The following is a 24558-nucleotide window of genomic DNA, read 5'->3' on the forward strand; positions in this document are numbered from 1 at the left end:
TTAGAAAGTGCTTAATGCATGTGCTTTATTAAAATGGTGTTATATACACTGAGGTATGTGAATTTAGTCTGTTCACAGTTACTCTAATACATACATTTAAAACAATGGTCAAAGCAGCAAATATATCAGCTCACTACAGGAAGTGCTGTACACCCAAGTGGCACTTTGGTAAATGATAAAACAAATGTGTACAAGAGCACTTCAGCAGAATTTAAATTAATTTCAGACACACGAAACTGCTAAATTCTGTACTGGAAGCCAAGGGCAGATGAGTCATTCTTGGAGGTGGAAGGACACCATGATTTCACCACCTGGAACACTCAATATGACCATCAGTGGACCGTTTTAACCATCTAACAATCAACCAGTGGGAGCTGCCAAAGAGCCAAGTGTTCTCATTCCAGATGTCAAAAGCCACAGGCAGGTCATCACAATTAGGCTTGTAAAGACATTACTTTTTATTTCTGCTTAAGTCATCCAGATAAGTGAATCTAGTGAATATAATCAAATGTAACCCAACCAAAAACGTATGTCACTTTTCAGACATGGGCACGTGAACAATCAAAGTGCTAAAGGAAAATACAAATACATGTTTAACTGTTTGGTGCTAAACCTTACTCATCCTTTCCCCCCTCCCTGCCTTGAAGCATTTTCTGTCATATTAACCATGATATTAAATCTTTGAGCTTTCTTAGAAAGGAAACTAAATGTCCTGTCTGATATTGAAGAGTTAGCATAGGCCTACTTATTCTCTGCCAAGATTCTAAAGAGAAAAAAAAATCATATTCCACTTTGAAAAGGTAATTTCTATTTAGATTATATGTTAATAGTTCTTCAAAGTAATTTTTTTAAAAAGTTGGAACTTGAGAAAAGTTCACATCAGAGAGTACAGAGATTCAAACTGATCTCTCCAAGATGAATTCTTTTCTCAAAAACAAATGCATCACTTTGACTCACTTAAACAACAAAGATCTGTAAGAAATGAACAGCTGATGGAAAGAAGGATGGCATTTACTTTTGAATATATAAGTACTTAACAACTTACACTGTGTTTCCCCGAAAATAAGACCCAACCATCAACTTTAATGTGTCTTTTAGAGCAAAAATTAATATAAGACCAGGTCTTATTTTACTAGAAGACCAGGTCTTATTTTACTAGAAGACCAGGTCTTATTTTACTAGAAGACCAGGTCTTATTTTACTAGAAGACCGGGTCTTTATAATATAATATAATGTAATATAATACCCGGTCTTATATAATGTAATATAAGACTGGGTCTTATATTAATTTTTGCTCCAAAAGACACATTAGAGCTGATGTTCCAGCTAGGTCTTATTTTCGGGGAAACACAGTAGTTATGAAAAATCACAATGATTTCAAGATAACTTTGCCAGGAAAATGTTGGCAAATGAAGTTTGGCAACATATTTTAGGGAGATGATTTATAGACAACATATAAATGAAAGGCAAACATAAATACAATTGATTTAAGTTTAATTACGTTAATTTACACCATACCTATACTCATATGGTAATAGTCAAATGGAAAATTCACAGTTATAACTAAAAAACTATATTTAGAACAGTCCTTTTCTTCCCACTACAATTTGCATAATTCCGAGTATTAGACTTAGAAGCCTAACCATGTATGCTTATCTTTTACGGATTATAATAATCTACAAATTATTCTTCAACAGTGTAGCTTAAAAAACAAACACCAGAATGTTTTATGCCTTAGTCAAAGTTGACTGGTTTTGGGTTTTAAAAGCTTTTGAGGTGAAGCAGAGCAAAGCCCCACCCGCCCCACACCTACACAACCCTACCAATTCCCTTGTCAAACCTGGCCAACCACTCCAATGCATCAGTGATTCTTAGACCTTTCAACTTGATAACACCACTTCCACCCGTAGTTTTTAAAGTAAAAATTGTATAGTAATGAAGAATTCAAAACTAAAATGAAACTTACATCTTTAAATGTCATTTTGTGCTTTAGAGTTTTTGTTTGCTTGTTAGTTTGGAAATTCTCCATACTCCTAAGTGTATCTTCTATATTTAAGTTCCAGGACCTGACTCAGAAAAAGCAAGAAAGTTTTCAAGCTTTCTTAGTCTACATTTGGGTCCTCACTTCTCAGACAACAAATAGGAGACTATGTTCTTTCCTGCAGTGTTTTTCTTTCTTTCACCAAATTTCCTTGGGAAAAAAAAAAACAAAACCTGAAATATTTCTTTATCATTTTTCCCCAAGTACAATTCCTGATTAATATAGGCTGGAAAACTCAATATTTATTTTCTTCCATCCCCAAAAAGGTGAGAAGATGTAAATATGTTGGGTCCTCTTCTTTCTAACAAGCCTTTAAATAAAACTTCAAGAAAATAAGTCAACCCTGAAAACTGAGAGTTGAATATATATACTACACCAACTTTATCTTTATGCTTTCTTTTGCTTTTGTTTCTACAAATCTCCACCTCATTCTTAACACTCAGTATTTTTCTCACATCGTATTATTTTATGCAATTACCATATAACAGTGTAGCTTCAACATGCTGGTTCTGTTCCTGGGTTTTCCACATAAGTTATCCACCATAAAATATCCCCTACAGCCATTTTTAATCTATTTCCTCATCTGCCAATAACCATTGGTTCTCCACTATAAAACTGCCCTCAGTTTATCAAGAGATCTTAGGTATAAACATATCAATAATTTAAAGCTAACTGGTGAAGGAGTTATGCAGGATTGTTCCCTTTAATTTTCTATTACTTCAAAATATACATATGTACATACACTCACACTTAGTAACAAATTTATACTGTCTGCAGAAATAAACTGCAGATAATTCCAAACACACATCTAGAGATTCACATTTTAACAGCAAACTTACATGCAAATATAAGGTAGTATAGTTTTATATTCCTAAATTACATAGCAAGCTGAAATATAGAATGTTTTACTGTTTTAGATTTATCCCTTCTTATGAGCCTTAGAAATAAGCAAAAAGACATAAACCTCAAGCTACGTCTGTAGGAACATCAGTCAATGTGGTATTATTTTTACTGACAATTATCTAACATGCTTACTCTAGAAAGTGATATAAACATACTATATACAAAACATAGAGATAGCAAATGCAAACTTTATACAAGATACTCGATGCCATTGGTATTTAACTTTGTATAGCTTTGACCAAAGGAATCTTAGCCTGTGCGTTTTTTTGATATGAAGGAATAGTCGTATCTCTATAGCATTCTTAGCTACAAAACAGGAATGAACTGTGCATCTGGTGCCACAATTAAAATCTGTAAGTGCTCTGTTTATAAATATGTACATAATTTAGCAGTGTTATATCATCTGAATTAATTTCTTTTACATTGTTATATTTCCCAGTAAGCGGTCCAGAATACAAAATATAGTAACAGAGAACTGTCTCACACTTACTCCTTGGTACAGTCGTTAAAAATTGAAACACCTGCTGATAATCTACTGAATAGCTGTCAAAACACTAACTACTCTTGAAGAACTTGAAGACAAGAACCTATTCAAATGAATAAAGAACAAATGTGATCAAAAGAAACGCATAGCTGCCTAAGAGTTTTAAAAATTAGAAATTTCACACTCAGCAAGTATATGAAAACCACTTTTCATTTGTTCACTTAACTTAGAGACTCACAATAGCTGAATTACACATATATTTATACTATGTACAGTTGAACATAAATATAGTGGGTATTTCTGAAAAACTACTACGTAAATGATTATTAAGTTTACACTGGTTTGTATACTGATCTAATGAGTCACGGGCTCACTCTGGTACAGCTGGCTTTTTTGATCTAATCAGCTTCTTCATATATTTAGTGAAAAACAGTTGCACAGAAACTCAAAGTCCTGGCAAGCCATCAGGCCCATCGTCCACTGGAGGCAAAGCTTCTGCTGAACGAGAAGCTGATTTCGGAGTTCTTGTATTTTCCCCAAGCACCAAAAGGCACTACTACTGCAGTACTGTTATCTTCAGCTCCATACTGTATTGCCTGCAAGGTTTGGAAGGAAGGAAGAAAAAAACACTGGAAATTAGAGGATCTGTACAAAGAGAAATCATGCTTCCTCGGGAAGGTCAAACTGATATAACACAGTTACTAAGCCAACTTTGTCACAATGGTTTGTGATCCTTTTTTTACTTCTTTTTTGGTTTGTGATTCTTTCACCATGTATCAATACCCACACAGTTTATTAGATTGCACATAGAATAATAGATGATCCAAAACAACCATATTAATGATATTCCACTGTAGTGATTTTGGCAATGGAAACACTGGTGAACTAAGGTATAAGACATGCAGCTCCAGAAGAAGAAAATAACATGTAAAGCATTTGGCACAGGGACTAATACAAGGTAAAGACTCAGTAAGTATTAGTCCTTACCTAGCAATTCTGCTTCTAGGAATTTAGCCTGAAGAAATAATTACCTAAAGAAGTGGATGTGTATGAAGGTGTAGCTACAAGAAAGTTTATTATGCTCCCTACAAAATGGAAAAAGTGGCATAAACTAAATTTCCTACAGTAGAACTGTAAATCAATTTCAGGCACTAATTCAAACAGCAAATGATACAGTCAGCATTGTAAGTACTTCAGATTATATTTAATAGCAACTGTATTTCAAAAGACCTTCACAGCCTGAGGCAGAAACTGTGAAGAAAATCGTTGATAAACATATCTGAAGTAAAAAAAAGCCTCAAAAAGTAAAATGTTTTACAAACAAATTAAAAGAAAAAAAACGTGCAATATCAAGTAAAGTACTAATATGCTAAATATATAGGGAGTTCTTATAATGACCATGAAAAAGACAAACATGCCTATAAGATAATGGAAAAAACAAACTATACACAGACAAGAAATACAAGCTATAAAACGTGCTAGTAAAAAGTATAAATTGGAATAATATTTCTGGAGGGCAATTTGGCAAACTTATTAAGAGCTTTAGAAAACTACGTATTCTTTTAACCGAGCAATTTTACTTCTAAGACTTGAACCTAAAAAATAATACCTGAAGAAAAATAATACCTGAAGAAAACAGATATGCACAAATAGATATAAAAATGTTTATGATAGTGCTCCCCCTATAACATGGAAAAGTGAACATAAACTAAATTTGCTGATTAGGGTAACTGTTAAATGAATTATGGTACACTAATATAGTGGAATACTATGCAATCATTACTAAATATCATCGCCATCATAAACTAGAACACACGTATCTCAAGATAGGTAGATGAAATTAGGAAAACGTGATCCTCCATAGAACTGGGCTCATTTCCTTAATCTCATGAACACCTAGTAACCAAGTGAGTAATTCATGCTTGCCCATTTATTTTCATGCAAACAGTGCTTTTTATATTCTTTTATAACTGTTTTAACTCTTTCGCTGTGTTAACTGATTTCAATTTTTTTTCAAAATGTGTCAGAAATCCACAAAAAAACACAAAGTTGATATTTTGACTATTTTATTCATTTAATAATAACAATTTGAGCTGTTTTGTATATAAATGACATTATTTCCTATTGTTATTCATTCTTGAAAAACAGAGAAACATAGAAAAATGTATATCTGCTTTCCTAAACTTCCTTTCTGGAAGTTTCCATCTGCAGCCAGCAGATGGAAATATTTATTCGGATATATCAGACCGTCTCAGCAAAAGGATTTTAAGTAATGTCTTATATCTTAATTACAAATATTACCATTGAAAACTTTGGGCCTTATACTTGAAATTGATATGAAATAATATTGAATGTCAGCTGTAATTGAAAAATAAATAAATAAAATTAAAAAGTGTAAAAAAAAGTTTGGGCCAAATTTGGCTTCAGAATTAAAAATGCAAAAAATAGCTGTTGAATTAAACTGTGCCTCTAATGATCAGTGATGGCTACAAGTTAAAAGAGCTATCTGTCCATATGGAGTATTAAATGACACATAGAAATTTTACATTTTCTCTACTTGGTATTATCAATCTTGCAAATTTTAGCTCTGACTGACACAGTGATGCATAACATAGCCATACACCTTTTTGTATTTGTTTCACACACCCATTCTCAAAAACCAGAGTCTACTGTGCTATAGTGTTCCTATACTGGGTAATTACTTGGAACAGTCAAACGGTTAGACTTGGGAACTTGGCTGATTGAAGCCCAACCAACAACCATTCCGCAGCATACACATAATTAGTTTTGTGATCTTGAATAAAAGTTACTACTTCTCTGCCTCTGTGCCTCAGTTTTCCTCATCCATGAAAAAAGGATAATACTAGCTCCAACCTCAGAGGGTTATATTGTGTGATTACGTAAGTCAAATATATATCAACAGAAGAGTGTCTGACACATAGTAAGGAATATATTAGTATTCATCATTATTATTTACTGGTGCTGTTACTATTATTTCAAGATGTGTACAAAGCCAGAAAATAAACAGCATATTTCCTTGGCATACTTCTTTTACTTAACTACGTGAGAGAATTGGAAAAATTTTTTAATTGGTAATTCTATGGAGTCAAGTGTAAAATTCATTGTAATACTGAAGCTAAAGCACAAGATTTCAAAGAAACCTCAAGCCTGTTGTGACCTGTTCAGGCTGCCTCAAAATCTGCACCTGGGTTTGTCCTCCTCTCCTCCCCCACTTGGGACTTTTGTAGCAGAAGCTCTGCTGTGTCACCTGTTCAGTCACTGCGTGGGCTGCTTCACGAGGATCATGGCACTGATTGACAAAGTTACAAATCTCCTGACTATTCACCATGAAGTTAATTCCGTCTGTGGTGAGGACTAGGAAGCTGTCATCAGCGTGATGGAGCTGCAATCAGAACCACATGCACCGGATTATGAACTACACTTGGCCTTGGGATAATCTTCACAACTCGAAGATTGTCTCTGTTTGCTGAGTGGTCATCTGTGTTTAACAGCTTGTAGACAAAACAGAGTGAAAATGGAAGGCCTGTATTTAGGGGAAAAGCAGCAATATTTAGGACCAACCACCGAGGACAGACCTAACAATTACTTAGTGACACCACAAAGGAAGTAGCCCGACAGCCAAATTCAAGAGGCAGCAAGATATAATGGTTGAGAGCACTGTCTCTGGAGCCAGGTTTCCTGGGTTTGAGACCTGCTTCAATTTTTCAGCTAAGTTGAACTCCAAATGCTCCAGATTTGTTTTCTTTGTAAAATGAGGAACAGAGCCTGGCACACACTAACCCCTATACAGTGGTACCTCGGTTTTCTAACGTAATCCACCAGCTCTGAAACACTCAAAAACAGCCGACAGCTAGGCCTCAGGATCTTATATTCAGGGGAAGCTGTGTGACATATTCGACTTCTGAGTCGTGTTCGAAAACCGAAGCATTTACTTCTGGTTTACGGCATTCATAAACCAAAATGTTCAACAGAGATTTTCGAAAACCGAGGTACTACTGTACTAGTATTTATTAGATAAAATGAATATAAATGGGCTGTCTATAAAACAGGAAATCATTTTAATTACTGTTTGCTGCCATTATTGGAAGCCTGTACTACACTCTAGTACCAGGTACAAGAGTAGGACAGGGGGTGCAGAGAGCGAAGTGATGGCTCACGACTGGATGTGTGCTGGGGGAGCGTTAATGTTAGTAGCATGCAAAGGATGTCACAGACATAGAGGAGGGATGAAGATTCAGCTTGGTGGAATAGGGAAGGCAGGGTCAGCCTCCAAGTGGAGGTGACACTTAAATGATCAGGTGCAGGTGAGGAAGGCGGAGAGCCATTCCACCAGAATTCCACAGCAGGCGAAACAAAAACCAAACCCATCATCATACATTAGGCCTGGAAGGTAGTATCTTATTTTGTCTGAAAAGTTTATCTTTTCATTAATTATTCCCTTTTAAAAGTCATTTTGGCTTCATTTAAGGCTTCCAAGAAAGCCTGAAGCGGGAGACAATCTTGCATTCATTCCCTGTGTGAATCTCAGGTGTTTTCAAGTCCTCTCTTACCTTAATCCTCTTTGTTTCAGGTTCTGCTATCACACCACTTCTTTTCAGATCCAAATCTCCAAGACTCCTTGTCATAGCAAGTCTGCCATTCACATGAGGCTGTCCCAGACTATTCCAAGCTATAAAACCACCACATTTCTTGATCCTGGTCAAAAAAAGTGAAGACTATGATGTGATATCCAGAAAACCAAGGCACAGTTTGCTGATCACTCAGCAAACAGAGACAACTTAAACTTAAGCATGAAATCAGTTTAAAATGCAGGGTTTCATTTCTATGAACTACATATAAACAACATCCTCGTTAAATGATCGATCAGCGGCAGGTGGTACCTTTCTTTTTCATCTTTTCTTTCTGGAGTATGGTCAATGGTCAGCTTCATGGGTTTTCCTTTTCTACACAGAATAGCCCGGCTATCCCCAACACTGGCTACAACCAGTTCAATACCATCTCTCAACAGGGCTACTGTTGCAGTAGTCCCAGATGTCAGAAAGGTTGCTGTAAACATTATGAAAAAGAGTACAAGTTACTGCAAGTCAAATGATTGGATACAAAATTCTCATTACAAAATAAAACACAGGCATGTCAAACTAATGCTGAAATGTGTCATTTTAATTTAACTAGAGCTATGCAAATAAAATGCAAATGAACTATGTAAGAAAGAACATGCAGAGAAAGAAGTATTTAATTCAGTAACAAGGCTCCATGCAAACAGAAAATGTTACTATCCTAATTTGGTAAATAACTCATCACTGTCTCCAAATGGCCTCTGTTTGCATCAAGTAGAGCTGAGACAAACTTATAATTATTATCACAACACTTTTGTGTGTACATCAGGTGTCAGGATTAAAAGTATTATATTTTAATTAGATTGGTTAATATGGTAGGGTGACTTAGGTCTACTGAGTCCATTCAGGCAAGCTGACTTTTCTATAATCTATAGACTCAGAAGGTTTTGTCTTCCATTTCTTATTCCCATTCTGTAAAAGTATCATTAGTTAATAGGCTAAGCAAGATATGCTAAAGGCATATCATTTGCTGTTCAAGTGCTGTATTTTATATTCTTCCCTTCTATAGCTGTTTTAATTTTATAAATGTTAAAAAAATCCTAAAAAAGGCTCACATTCTTTCCTGTTTATCTTTGTTGAGCCCAAACATGAAACAAAGTTACAGCCATCATTAGATTAGGAGAATATTTAGAGGCAGGGGATGAAATTCTTTCTAGTTTCCCATAAACTTGGTGTAGTTAACACTTCTATAGCTCCAGAAGGCTCTAACACAATCAGGACAGTACTGCCAAGTGCTACTCCTGTGGTCATGCCCTGGGCCCAGAACGCTCTGAGAATATTAATTTTTTTTTCTGACAATAACAAATCAAATTAAATATTACTTGGCTGAGGTCACCACTATTTATTTCCTCCATCCAATGCAAACTGCATTTTTGTATCTTCTTTTGAATTATTTTAACAGTATCTGCCCTCAGTTCTTTACCACTTGTTAAAAAAAATGTAGGATGCATTGAGCCTTGCTAAAGTGAGAATACTGTGTAGGTGTGGGCTAAAAGGTAAAGCAAATTGGAAGAAACTAGAAAAAAATAATAACTTATTTAAAGCAGGCATTGTTTCCCATAACACGGTAAATACTTTAAATCAACCGAAAAATATTCAGGTGATCAACCAAAGATGATTGACTTCAAAAGCAGATTTAAGAAAAATTAAGTGCTATTGATTTGACTGATTGAGGCTCAATCTTTCCAATCTTTTTTTTAATGGATAATTTAAAAAACTTTCCCAGCAATGCATTCTGGAAAGACATATATATTTTCCAATCAGTATATTAAAATGCCTGCTTTAATTAGAAAAGTAAAATGGAGAAACATGAATAAACCCCACTTAATCTTTTATATCCATGCTGAACTTACTTTACTGAGAAATAGCATTTATACTTCTATCTTCCCATTTATCTCGATTTTGGAACTGTTTCACCAAAGCAATAATATCTAGGCAATGCTAAAATATATTGGTCAATGTATAACAAATGTTTTAGCGTTAAGTATCAGTAATATTTACATTACAAAGGTTAACTTTTGAGTTTTCCAAAACACAATACAATGGACTCGTGTCAGTTAAACCACTCTCGTATTTTCAAATGATTGGAAGAGCCAGGCAAGAGAACACAGGCATTCACTCAGATGCTACCTGTCCAGGGAGTTCAGTATTGCTCTTCTTTGTTTGAACTGTCAGCATCGACTTTTTTACAAGAGGTTTTTAATTGGATGCATCAAAAGAGTTCTAATTTCATAAATGAAAATTTCAAGTTTAACTGCTCAGGATTATAATTCATGGCTCTGCCACTTCAGAATTTGAAAGAGCATGCATTTTTACCAATCCAACTTGACAGTTCCAAAATCTCAGGATTTATGGGAAAGTTCTCAAAACTAACTGATGATTCTAGTTTGCCAAGCATCTTAGACTATAAATATTAAATTAGCATTTATTTTCATTTAACATTTAACATAGAAGTAAAAATTCTCACTTTTTGCCCTAACAACAAAACTATATAAAACTAAGACATCTTTCAATAAGTTCTTAACACTCACTGGACATTTTCTACTGCAAGTCATCTCAACTAATGGGACAAAGAGGATGTGGGAACCTTCCAGTAGTCCAGGCTAGGAACCGCTGGACTCCTTCACCTGGGACAAAATTAAGCAGATCTCTCTTTCCACTGAAGCCCAGCATATAGTGTCCACGGGCTCCAGGTCTAGAGCTGCTGACCAGGCACAGTTCTCTGCCACAAATAACACGCACAGAGGCAAATAGGAAATTCACCCAGGAATTGTGCTCAAACATTACAAACCTGCAACACAGGGGAAGGCAGAGAAAGAGCTGCAAAATACGGGGAAGGATTTTCATTTTGGTGAAAATTTCACTCGCAAATTATATAATATTCCAGGAGATGCCAAATCAAAGATTCCAAAGCTCAGGTTGCCCAAGTTGGTGGTATTTTGTAGTTGAGTCTATTTTTCATCACAGAGTAGTACTTCTTAGTTTTGTGACTTCCCAAAGTAGGAAAAACTATATATAAACACATGGGCACCAAAACACATATGCGGTGACAGAGACACATATCTACGTACTCTCACAAAGACACATATCTTCACACTCTCTCTCTTTCACATATGCACTCACTCACTTGAAGAGTAGTAAATCAGTACCTTTACTGAGTTGAAAAAAATGCATTGTATATTCATTTGGTAGCGATTTCAGAATTGTCCCAATAACAGAAGGGAAAATTCACAAGTACAGCACTGAATATTTGTCATATCTGACAAGCGGTACATAGTTCGAGAGGATGTGAACTACAGTATACCACCAAATTACTGGGGTTTAAATACATACATATATCAAGGAGGAATACGTCCTATATCAGATACAAGGAGTAACACACTTGTTATGATGCTCAATGTAGGATTTAGTATCTAGAAGCTATTTTTTGAGTGGATGATTGATTTAATTGTTTAAATAAAGGATAACAAAGCTCTTGAGTTCTAATGCATGTTTATAATTTTATGTAATTCATAAAAATGGGTGTTTCTGCAGCTCTCTCTTCCCTCCAGTGTTGCAGGTCGACATATCAAAAGAAAAATGATCGAGATTTCAAATGGCAACAGAAAGAGTAAAAGCTATATTTTTCAAAGTATAACCCCCACCTCCCTCCAGTAACTATTCAACTGTGTAAACAGCAGTTTGAATAAACCAATGCAGTTTCAATATGTTAAAAATGGGTATTCCAGACATGTATGACTCATGACCCCCAAAATCAAAGTTATGAGCTGAAAGTAGACACAGAGCAATAAGAATCTCTCTTCAATACTATCCCTATTTTTATTTATTTTTTTTTTTTTTATCTTTTGGCTACTCCTAGCATAAGAATGATACTAAAAAATGCTGCGTTTCTAACACTGGTTGTTTTGTAATTTAATTCTTCCATAAAAAGATCACATAATATGAAGAGCATGGAAGTTTCCGATGAGACTCACAATGTTGTCACCATCTCCAACTCTGAATGTCAGAGCAAGTCTTCTCTTTTTTATCCATTTGTCTCTTGAGACGTTTTGTTGCTTTCAAACCTTAAGCAATCTAGAAACACTTTGAAGAGTTTATAGCATATATAGGATTATAATCTAATTTTATACTATCTGGTTTTAAGTGACAATTTGTTCATAAGCAATAGATTAATGGAATATCATTTGAATTTACTGGTGGCTGGTTAATTATAAAAATACACATGACTGGTATAAGTTGAATACAAAAATATTCAAAGATAATTATGAAATTAGTTATTTGTAAATAAGGGTAAATTCAAAATTTATCAACAACAAATCAATAAAAATAGCCGGCAATTCCTTAGGGGCAAGATTCTTACCCTTTCTTGATATGTGGCATTCTGATTTTCTCCTCAAACTACCCCCAGTTTAAACTAAAATAGTAAATATTTTAAATGCTAATTTGAAGTACTTTATGCAGATGTGACAGCATTGGACTAGAGTCTTGAAAAGATGAGAATGTTTTATTTTCATTTTATTATTTTCACTTTCTCTTAAGAAAGCTAATATAGTGTGATTGAGGGACACTCCTCCCATTTATACCTGAAATTCCACCATTAGTGATTTATTTCTATGGTTTAACCAATCTTTTTTCATGTTTTCCCTACTTAAATTCAAATCCACTCAGGAGTGATAACTCATTAAAGTAAAAACATCCTATTACTAATTTGGTTAAATCAGCTATAGGATAATCAAGGAATAAATTATAATCACTTTGGTGAGAACGAGCAGGCAGTGCAGATTTAGTTCAATCTGAGTAACTTCCAGATTCTATGCAGGGTGAACAATGGAGATCCAAACTAAATAAGCACGGTCCCTACTTGCAAGCTACTCACAGTAAGGGTTCAAGAAGGGAGAATGGGTCTGATGGTGAAAGAAACTGGAGAGAGCAAACTGTAGTTACTTCACAATTTAATTTAACTAACACTGTTCCTCTCATATGTAGGAATATTACCCACTCTTACAAAACTGATACTGCTTTGGTTCTTACCAAAAACTAAAAACCAAAAAAAAAAAAAAAAAAAAAAAAGTAAACAACTCTGAAATCTGAAATGGCTTAAGTTTTTCTTTTAAATCCACAAACTGAAAAGTTAAATAACAAAGAAATCTACCTTTAGTGGCTTTAATACACTTAATAGAATAGGCCCCAAATATCAAAAGGCAATTTTTGCCACCTTTGAAAGCTTTAGCAACTGATTTTGAATAAATTTTGAAGTTGTTCTCAAAATACTTCTGAAAACCTTGCCCAATAAGCTCTGCCTGTTTGTAGAACAGCAAGGGCACACCGCCTGCCCTGCAGCCGACAAAATCGTGGTATGAGACGCAGCCAACCTGGTTATGGATGAAACAAGCATACCAATATGGATACCAATATTCAGAGTTATAAAAATATAACGGTAAGAAAGTGTTTTAGTTCTCTTTTCCTTCATATATTTTACCTACTGAAATCAAGAGATAAATCTTATGCCTAAAATTTACCCTCTCTCACCCCTATTTTCATAATAGGGGCCAGCTAGAAGGAAAAGAAAACGTCTAACGGAATAAAACAGAAGAGCAAATGGGCCTGAATGATCTACATACGCGAAAATAAATCCCCAAACAAAGAGATGGAATCTAATCCTCTTCTGAGGAATATGATGATGGAAAGTTTCTCAAAAAAGATCAGGAGAACCCTCTTAAGATGGTGAAAGGAGCCATTTTAGTCTTTTTCTCTAAATGACTCTCATCATTAGATATGCCTGTAAAAGGGGCCACAATGGGTGCCAGGAAATCCCAGCAACTGCCCTTTACCTCTCCTTGAGTTTCAGTTCCTTATCTGGGAAAAGGGGAGAATTTCCATCCCTACACACTCCAGCTGAACATTGTGAAAATGACATTTCTGTGGTGCACTTTGACCTCCTTTGAACAAAAGGATGAACCAAACACAGGTTAATATTATTGCATGATTCATTTTCATTCTACAGAGGGTGACAAAAAAATATACACACATTTTAAGAAAGGAAAACCGTATTAAAATGTACTGCTCAATAGATTCTGATAACAAAAGATGAATACAAGTCACGTTTGACTTTTGCAATTACAAGAGGTGCTCAAAGTGGTTACCATCAGCGTCCAGACACTTCTGACTATGGCAAACTACTGCTTGAGCAACGTTGAGCCAAGTGTCCACTTGTATATATGTTTTTGGCACCCCCGGTATATGCACACATTTACATGGTTGCTACAGAAGTTTTCAAGATTAACTTTATAAGCAAAAGACTTGGGGGCCAACTAACTAGAAAACATTAACTACATTTTCCTGAAATGTTTTTGATAAATTTTGCTAAGATCAGAAACATTTTACTTTCAAATTTTAAGGACATACAGTACACAAAATTTGTGTTTTAACAAATAAATACAAAAATACCACTAGTTACCCCAGGAAAGAAAGCTGCAAGATTAATCTTTTTTCAGTGGGAAGAAAAGTAATAACTTCATTCTAATTATATAAAATAGTGTGTATTAGTCATTGTCCTTTCCTACCTAGAACCAATCAGCAATTTTCCTCTTGCCTGGACAATTACTGTCCTGGCTAGATGAGATTGCCCTGTAGTGTATTTCTGGATTTGCTCATCAGATTCATCTAAAAAAACAAAAATAATAAACCCTCTCATAGTATGACTATCTTGACAACAAGCAATCAAACAGAATAAAAATATTTTAAATCTTTTTAAAAGTGAAATTCAACATCAGAATCATTTTAGAGCTTCAATTTCTGAACAATTCTCCAATATATTTCATTTAAAAGTGAGGTACTAACATTAGTTTTGTTTCCAAACAGCATTTAAAGTGATTCTTTATATAAAATAATTTTCAATCTAACATCCTTACAAATAACATTAAAATTCCCAACCCCTAAAGAGCTTACATTGTTTCCATTTTACCCCACATTCCCCAGGACCTAAGAAATATAACTGTTTTACTTACCATCAGCAGACAGGTGGGCAAGCCTCTCAAAGGCTTTATCTATTTCTAGAAAAGCCAAGGTCAACACAGTTTCCAAGTTCTTCTCTTTAGGAAGCAAATCCCTTTGAGGAGAGGGAAAAAAGAGCCCCAAACAATCATTTCACAATAGGCTTCTCATCTTCCTCTCCTCCAGATCATTCTAGCTAGCAGCCACCTGCGTGTCCTGCCTTTCTGGTGCACATTTAGTGTCTACTAAGTGGCAGGCCTCTAAGGACACGAAAATAAAAGCCCAAGTTCCCATACGAATCCTTTCTACTGCAACCCTGAGGGGTCAAGAGTAACTTCATATTAAATTAAGCCACTGAGTTCTATGGGATAAGGCAAAATATGCATAAGTCAACTGATAAACAATTAAAACAATTGTACACAGAAGACGAGAAATAATCACATGGCCATAACTCTGCCACATGTTCTTCCCCTCTTTTAATGCTACCAGTAGTGTGACCCGAAAAAGTACATCAATAATAACTGCAGTAAATAAACTATGTAAAGAGCTTCAATACACCCACATTAAATGCATTTTCCCCATACTAATGACAATCATCTTAAGCTATTTTCAAGTATTCAAAGATGTTCATACCACTTGAGAGAATAATTACCATTTATTGAACCAGTATGTGTCATGCTGGAGTAAATGCTGCTCATAGATTCTCATAGTACATGAAATCATGTACTTTATGTTAATGCACTTAAAATGATCATAAATCCTGTAAGGCAGATTCTGGTTGTTAAAAAAAAAATAGAGGCCCAAAATGCAGTCACCTGTGCTAAGCCTATACCACCAAAGCAACGCTTAATATCTAACCTAGTTGCAATTTCAACCTTCCCCAGGAATGCAATCTTAACTGGTCAGTCTGGAATTTTCTGATCAACATAAATGAGGTAAAGGTAACCTGCCACATAGGCCCTTTCTATCCCTCAAAGGAAGATGAGGTAACCTGCTCTTTCCTTACCCCTCTGCCTATAAAAGCCTTCCATGTGTTCAGCTCCTGAAGCTCCTTTCTAATTGCTAGATGGGATGCTGCTTGATCCATGAATCGTTCAATAAAGCTAGTTAGACCTTTAAAATTTGTTCAGCTGAATTTTTGTTACTTAACATGGTCAACGCTCTCACCAGAGGAGTTGTGAAAACATGTATTTCTGAAATGGTAACAATCCTCAGTAATAAATGGCATGCTTAAGCTACTGCTCGTCCATAAATCAACAGTATAAAACCACTCAAACAATGACATTAAGACTGAACATCTCAGCCAAAAAGTGAGGTAAACACAAAGTCTGAGGTAAACTGCGAAGTCAAGAGTGAGTCCTTGTACCTACATGATGCATTGCTCCATGTGGGTGTGGCAGAAGTCAGCAGCTGCAGGCCCACCATGCCCATCAAACACGGCAAAATACAGGACCTCCTCTGTCAGCTGAGCAAAGTCAAATCTGTCTTCATTCTCTTTCCGTTTGCCAATCTGTGAGGCGCAGCCCACATTTTCCAAGCTGATTTTGGGTATTGGCTTGCCATACTTAATGCTGGGCGGCAGCAGAATTGGCTCATCAATGCGGTTATCCCAGATCCCAAAATTATCCCAGGTGGCTGGACGACCGCTACCATCTGAGTCATATCGAGAACACCTGGGCTCTGAAGTGGAGCTGTGGCATGTGGGTGTCACCCGCCTGTCGTCCTGCAGCAGGCGGGAGCTTAGCAGCACTCTCCTTCTCACCTGGTTCCCACCGCTTCTAACCAAAGTGATTAAGGCAGCTGTTGACATAACTCAACTCCAGAGGACTCAGTAATCAGGGAAAGGTCAATGGAACAATAATGGAATGTCTTCAAGAAAACTGATGCAACTGAGTAGAAAGAGAGAGAGAGACTCCATCAGTAATTCGAATATAACTGACATATTACTAGGTATTACCAAAAATGAAGGCATAAAGGGATGTGGCACCTAACAGCCAACTTCCAAGAATAGTGGATCAAAAATGAATTGCTTTATTTACCCCATTCACAGCATTTAAATTCTATAAAAATTTGACAATGTGCACATATCGTATAGAACAAGTGCTTCTCAAACTTTCACATAAAATGATCTTTGGATCTGATTAACATGCAGAGTGATTCAGTCTGCCTGGAGGGGAGCCTGAGATTCTGCATTTCTAACCAGCTCCCTGGTTGATGGCTGTCTGTTCCAGCAGACACTTTGAGAAGCAAGAATACAGAATGCAGGTAGTAAATAAATATTCTTCCCTTCATTCACTTCATTTGCTCTGGAGAAAAAGGAAAGGGCAAATATTGAGAATAACAAAGTCTCTTACGAGAAGTAGAAATAAGAGAAGAAAAAAGTAACCAGTTAATAGAATTTTTATGATAGTTCTGTACCCAAAGAGTGTCCCCTAAAACACCTACGATCTAAGTTCTGTTTTAAGATTTCTCAACTGACTAAACTTTACATACTATATTACCACAGTTAACGTAAATTGATTCATGCAAACACTCCCAAAAACACAAGGATGAGCCAGTTCTGACGTTTCCCTTTGTGGTAGATACTCACAGGGAGGCTGTGTGATCTAAGGAACTGGGGAGGCACTGCATTTGTGACACGCTGCCCTGATTGCCGAGCAACTGATCTATGCATTTACACTAACAGCTACAGCTCTCCTCTCCCACAACCCCAGGAGCCCACCCACCCCTTAAACTCACTGCCAACAACTATTATTCTGCACCCCCACTTCTGGACTCTGCCCCAAAGCTAAATCCTAAAGCCTCCTCCGGGTATGGTCAAGTGGAATTCCTATACCCTCATAGGAAGGGCTGTTTCTGACAGTTTTCCATACAAATAAGGTTCTAAGCAGAAATTCATCTCCATAGTCCTTCTGTTCTGTTACTTTATGAATTAAAAACCAACTTGAAAATATAGCATGATGTTAAGATTAGATAATGCTGGTGGAGGGTATACAGGTGTTACATTATTCTCAATAGTGTTTGAATTATTTCACAATAAAAAATGAGCTTGAAAAAATATATCTCCCCAAAAGGTACAAACATACACAACACCAAAAAGCCCAACTTGAGTGCATCTATAGGAAAATGAGTTACAGATTTCATTTTCAAATAAATTCTTAGAAATCAGTGTAACTATGTATAGGGAGGTCCATTACACCTTTCAGTGAGTAAAGCAGTAAAAGGATGAGGTTCCAAAGAACACCTAAATATTTAGGCAATGAAAGACATGAGCCCCCCCTTATAGTACTGAGAACAAAGATGGCCCACCAAACAATGAATGTTATCATGAAAGACTTAGGAGGCCATTCCTTTTGGCCTTTTAGCTAATATAATGTATAAAAGACTGAAACTCACTTTTTTTATGACAATGTGAGAGGTGGTAGAGACATAGCATCTCTGGCTATCAAGTATCTAAGAGAAGTAACACATTTCATTACAAAAAGAGGTGTTTATTCCTTTGCTTCTGATTGAAGGTTACAGTTTATTCAGCACCAATAACTGTCAAATGAAGATGATGACTTGTAGAGAAATTTCAAGCTATAATGCAATCTAGCAAGGAAGAGAACTAAGTACTAATTACTGATAGACATAATTCACAATGCAGCTTTATACCACATAGAAAAAAACAAAACCTTAAGTGTGTTGCTTAGAAAACACATTCATATTTGAAGAGTGCACCAGAAATTAACAAAGTACTATTGTTTTGGCTTCAATCTGAAAGCATGTATGCCATATTCAGTCTTGGGTCATTTTGCAATCATGCACCTACTTTAAACAAGAGTTCTAAAATTACAAACAAGAAATATTGAAAAAGTTTTTCTGCAGCTTTTATAGGATACCCTTGTCCTTTTTATCCCTCTTTATCTTCCAAATATAAAAATAAAACAGAGCTGCATTCTCAGCAGGGAACCAGTATCCACTGGAAATATTATTTAAGAGAGAAAGAAAATGCAAGTTGGGCAGTTTCTTTAAGCCTCCCTGTACTAAAATCAGTCATCAACCTGGCCTCCTTTCTCATTTATTATCTGCACAATCACCTCAGGAAGGAAGCAGAAAACTCATAGAAAAGCACTGCCTTTGAGGCCTACTGTTGTCATAGATGAAATGTGGGGCAGATAAATAGCTGTTTACATAACTAGATCAACATCTCTTATGCAAGCAGGAGATTTAAGAAGAGTTTTACCTCCTTTTCCATAAGCAATATAACTACACCATACTAATCTCCCCTATATTCCTAAGGAAACAATCAAAGAGCACCTGTGTTCCCAAGCTAACTAACAACTCTGAATTAAACCTGCACATCAAGAAAAGTTTCCTCCATAGCTTCAAACTCGGAATCAGCCATCATAGGTCCCATCTCTCCAGATGCCCATGGAAATGTCTATGCACTGACTAGCAGGAAAGAAAGTAAAATTTATGATGTGAAAAACACACAAAAGCCTGAAGGAAAAAAAAAATCAGTGTTCTTTATTACAAGAAGAGTGGAGAACAAACTGGCAAACAACTAAAAAATATTTTTATTATCTGTCAGTTAAGCAATTATAAATTGGCATGCATTTATCATTCTGCTAACTAAAAACAGTTACTTAGGAATCCCTTATGTCAATCTTTCAATTGGAAATCATGACTAGTTTTCTTATATAGGATTTTAACATTTATATTCAGTCTTTGAAAGTCAGTCATCCAAAAGGGTCAAAGAGCAGAAGTAATTCTGATTGAAAGCTATATGAAGACACAAAAATGTCAGAACAAACGTTAAATGAACTAAAAGCACAAGAACACATTACGCTACACATCATATTGAGACAGGTTAGCTAGCTGGTCCAATTCCCGCATAGGATGGTGGGCTGTGCCCCCTACAACTAAGATTGAAAAAAAACGGCACCTGGACTTGGAGCTGAGCTGTGCCCCCCACAACTAGATTGAAGGCCAACTTGGAGTTGATGGGCCCTGGAGAAACACACTGTTCCCCAATATTCCCCAATAAAAAAAACAAACAACAAAAAATCCTCTATGTTCTACATACTGTCAATAAATAAACTGAAAGTACTTTCCTTTTTCATCATTTTCACATTGAATTATGTGACTAGGCCTTCTCCATCTTCCTCCTTCTCAATGCTTTTAACTAGTTAATCTGGTATTTTGAAGTCCTGACACAGAACTCTGACTAGTGAAGAGAGATGGCTCCTGCCTCAACAATGGCCCCTGGTTTAACAATTCTGACTGGCCCAGGAGGGGGGTGAGCAATAGGGGGGGAGAATCTCAGCAATAAGGGTTAAATGGAAATATTGTAAATTGTGAGAGGCATTGAGATTCTACATAAGATCGGTGGTGAAGATCCACATCCTGAGAGTAGGAAATCTCAGGTGAAAAGCATCAGGATGGAAAAAAAAAATGCATTTGGTTTCTAATAAACTTTTGAAGTACATACTAGATTTAAAAATAAAAGCTGCGGGGCAGGGAAGAAAAGCCACATATACCGCTACAAGATTGCTATGCCAATTTTACATTTCATTTAACTCCGATTTTATAATCTCTACGGTTTAAACACCTCAGAGCTGTCCAAGTATATTTTTGGAAAAGGGATGTGCTCACTGTCTCTGGCAGGAGAGTGAATTTGGGACTTCAGTTAAACTGCTCTTGCCCGTTGAAAGCAGGTCAAAAGGGTGTTTTGTGGTTGGCGTTTTAAACCCATGCGAAATTATTTAGGAATTTTAAGAATTAGTACTAGTGATAACCCGCTTAGTTATCCCTCCAGCAAAAATATTTCTAAGTATTCATATCTGTCATTATAAAGTGGCACTCAGGTATCTTACATCAGTAACTTCCATAATGGATACTCAAGATAATTTTAATGTTCTTAAGCCAAATATTTCTTTATCGACTTAAAAAAACAAACAACTCAATGAATTCTAATAAATTCAAATGGTATGGACACCTCCAGCATATATTTCAGGAAATTCGGACTCTAATATCTTCTTTATCAGTACCATAGGCAGGAGGAAGGGAAAGAAAATCTACTAGTTTACACGAGGGAAAAAAACAACAACAAAAACCCTAAATGACTCCCCTTAGGTTTGATGGAAAAGTGTTTAGATGTGTGAATAAAGAACATTGGAGCAGTGAAAAGTACTCATTATTCTAATTCCATAGAATCTTTTAAAACATTTGTTAATGTGGACACAATTCACAGACTATTCCAAGCCTGTACCTTTACACTTCATGGAAGAATTTTCCTTTACATTCTATACTCTGTCACCAGCACCTCTCCTCTCTTCTTTTTTTCTTCTTTAAGATTCCAATTAAGGGAGGTGCCTGTATTAATGGTCAATAGAAAGAGGCTTACGATGGCAAGAAAAAAAATCATTAGCCAGATCTCACTACTCAAAAATTATACCTAAGGTATTTTATTACACAGAGGTGCACCTGTTCTTTTCCTGGAATAAAACGATACTATTGCTGTTTTTCAAACCCATTATAATCTGTCACTGTAGTCGCTTATTCTGAAACCGTCCGACAAAGGACAGAAGACCTCGGTGCCCATTTCCAGTCTGAAGCTCAAAAAAGCTGATGGAGCTTTAGGGACTCCAAATTCCCGATTTCCACCCGGATTCTCTCGTCTTTGTCACCTCCTGCGTACAAATATCTCATCTACAGAAAGCGGCTGCTAAGAAAGACATCATCACCAGCCACAGGCCTTATTACAATGCTCTTCTGGCAAAGAGCAAAACCCACGTCCTCACATCGACACCAACCAAGCCTCTGCATCCTTCTCTATTCCGAGCCCCTGAAAACCTCCCCGCTGCACAGTTCAGGGTCCTGCGAACGGCTCGCTGGCCGTGACAGATGAGTGGCCAGTGCGATACAGGGCAGGAAGCACACCCTTCCGCCCGCGCAGCACTGCAGATGGCTGGGTTTTCCCCAGCATCTTCCGCCGCCTGGTCTCCGCCTCTTAACCACCCTCACCATATACAGATCCCGGGTGTCGTTCATTTCTCCCTCGCCCCGGCCGCAACTGCGGCGGCGACGCGGCACTGACCGCGGCAACATTCTCGTGTCCGGGGGCTGGGACAGGGCGAAGCGGGGCCTCACTAAAAGGAAACGGGAGCGGGCAGCCCCTGCCTCCCTTGCTCCCTCCGCCTCGGCCCACCCCACCAGTTCAGTGGGCGCCTGCAGCCTGCGGTCACATTCAAGGCAGAGAGCGGGGTCTCAACGGGAAACGCCCGCAGCCCGCCGTGCAGCCCCAACATGCAGCCGTTGACCTCGAAAGGGAAGAAGTGGTGCACAGAGAACACAGACACCGACCGTAGGGGCTCGGACTGAGAGGGCTGGACAAATTAAACCTACATTTCCCCTCACCTCCCTGGGGACCCCTGCCGCGTTAACTCTCCATTTCGCGATATGCGAGCGGTGGGTGCGACCCAGCCTGTAAATATTATACAAGGTTAACATAAATAAATGAGGTGCAATCTCTAGGTTCTTACCTCGTGATGGCGAAAACTTTAATTAGCTAACGGAAGGCGGGGGAGGGGCTTTTTTGGTCGGTAAATAAGAGTGCCTTCTCCGATACTTCTGAACCCGGGAGGAAGAACTTAGAACAGCCACTGGCTCGTCTGCTGGAAATTTTCGAGTATTTGTCGCCAGCAGTGGGCCAGACGGTAAAGGGGAAATCTGTTCCTGCTGACTGACAGCAACTCCGTCCACTCGGCGCTTTGGAGAGGCGGTGCCCCAGCCCGTCACATCAATCATAGATTCCGAGGGGAACGAGCCTCCCCGCAACTGCAATTTGATTTGGCCGACTTCTCGCAGTGCACTGTGGAGCGACGTCGACTTGGGCCAGTAGCAGCCAGCGACGACATCCCGCCCTCCCGAAACCCTTGGCGCCCCGGCCAATGGTGGGGCGCCTCGGCGGTGGGTGGGGTCAGGAGACCGTGACTAGCCAGCGGGTCCACAGGGTGGAGAGGGGTGTCACTTTGGGCAAGTGGGCGGTAGGCGTTACAACCAGCAAACCATAAACGGAATGCTAACAGTTTGCCAGGGCCAAGAGCTTGAAAGGCATCTGGTTCATTGCTATTCTTTTGAAAAACTCGAAATGCAGTGTTCTTCGTTACTGGAGAGGCATCTTGTGATCCCTTAATAATGTCGATTCATTCATTTGACAAGTATTTCTGTCTAGGTAGGATCTTCTGTATTCCAGGCACTGTGCTAAGCACTGGAGATACAATTCTGACTCAAATAGATGTGATAGCTGCCTTCATAGAGCTCACAGTCTAATGAGGAGGAAAAGGGAGAAAACAAACAGGTAAACAAGCAAATAAAATAGCAAACCATGTCAAGGAAGGAAATAGACAAGTGTGATATAGAGAATGGTACGAGGTTGAGGTTAGATAGGGAGGGTTGTTATAAGAAAACTTTACAAAATAAGATAGTATTTAAACGGAGACTTGAGGAATAAGAAATCAGTCAGTCCTGAAACCAGGAAAGTAACGATTGTTCTGGACACAGGGAACAGCAGAGTAAAGGTCCTGAGGTAGGACAGCTTCAGATTTTTGAAGAATAAAAAGAAGGTCGGTGTGGCTCCAGCACAGAGGTAGGGGGAAAGCAGCATGTTATGAGGTGGATGAGGCAGACAGAAACCAGAGCATGTAGCCAAGTCTTGGGGTTTGCCTTAAATTTAAATTTAATGGGACTCTGTTGAGGCAGTTTAAGCAAAAGGTAAAAGGATCTGGTTAAGACTTTAAATCACTTTGGTTAATGTGTTGAGAATAGGTAGAATAGGTTATTGGGACTGGTTAGAAGACTATTAGATGAGACTAATGGGAAATGACTTGGCTTAAAATATGGTGATATCACTGGAGGTAGAGAAAAGGAGAGCGATAGGAGATTTTAAAGGTAAAGTATTACGTAGCTTGTTTTGACATATTAGGTATCTCGGTCCCAGGACAACTGTTTTGAATCCAGTTCACTGAATACTCTGCTTAGAGAGTAATTCTCACATTAATGGCTCACAAATTCTAGTAATGGCATTTGAGGATTATTATGTTGTATTGAAATTCAATTGTCATGGGCTTTCTGGAATTTTCTTTCTTTTTTTAACCATGTACTGTGCTATTTTATTAAAATCACAATGGAAGGTTTTTACAAATAACTATTTCTTAAAGATGACAGCTGTATATAAATCCCATAACTCTCACTCAGAGTAGGTGCCAACACAAAGAGCAGATCAGACAGGAGCACATCGCATATCATGGGAGGACCATTCGAAGACACCGCAAATTAGGAACTTTATCAAAAAAACATGTTAGAAATGACCGAGGTGATTGAACCTCTGCCACACTCTACAAAGGATACTGCTGAGGCCTGAGTGACACCCTTTGAAGTGTCACACTGAATGGAACCCTTGACTCCAGCAGGGCTGTTTCCTGAATAAGAACAGAACAGTACCCCTGAACTCCACA

The 24558-nt window shown here is 37.5% G+C and overlaps 1 protein-coding gene across 2 annotated transcripts; it reads right to left on the reverse strand.

Annotated features, from left to right (window-relative positions):
- PPM1K (protein phosphatase, Mg2+/Mn2+ dependent 1K) lies at positions 1-22910 on the reverse strand. 2 transcript variants are annotated; one of them, XM_074323674.2, is made up of 8 exons: positions 22585-22805; positions 21312-21415; positions 16429-16947; positions 15073-15173; positions 8330-8495; positions 8000-8144; positions 6697-6831; positions 1-4024 (listed from the first exon to the last, which is right to left on the reverse strand). In XM_074323674.2, exons 3-8 carry the CDS (start codon positions 16866-16868, stop codon positions 3893-3895), a joined length of 1119 nt encoding a protein of 372 aa, XP_074179775.2. In that variant the 5' UTR covers positions 16869-16947; positions 21312-21415; positions 22585-22805; the 3' UTR covers positions 1-3892. The 2 variants fall into 2 exon arrangements, with proteins under 2 accessions (XP_074179775.2, XP_019596674.3); XM_019741115.3 differs by lacking the exon at positions 21312-21415 and having other exon boundaries at positions 22585-22910.
- Positions 22911-24558: the final 1648 nt, after the last annotated feature.

The sequence above is a fragment of the Rhinolophus sinicus genome, chromosome 1 (genome assembly GCF_057876585.1).
Source record: "Rhinolophus sinicus isolate RSI-liver-muscle chromosome 1, RSI-T2T, whole genome shotgun sequence".
NCBI lineage: Eukaryota > Metazoa > Chordata > Mammalia > Chiroptera > Rhinolophidae > Rhinolophus > Rhinolophus sinicus.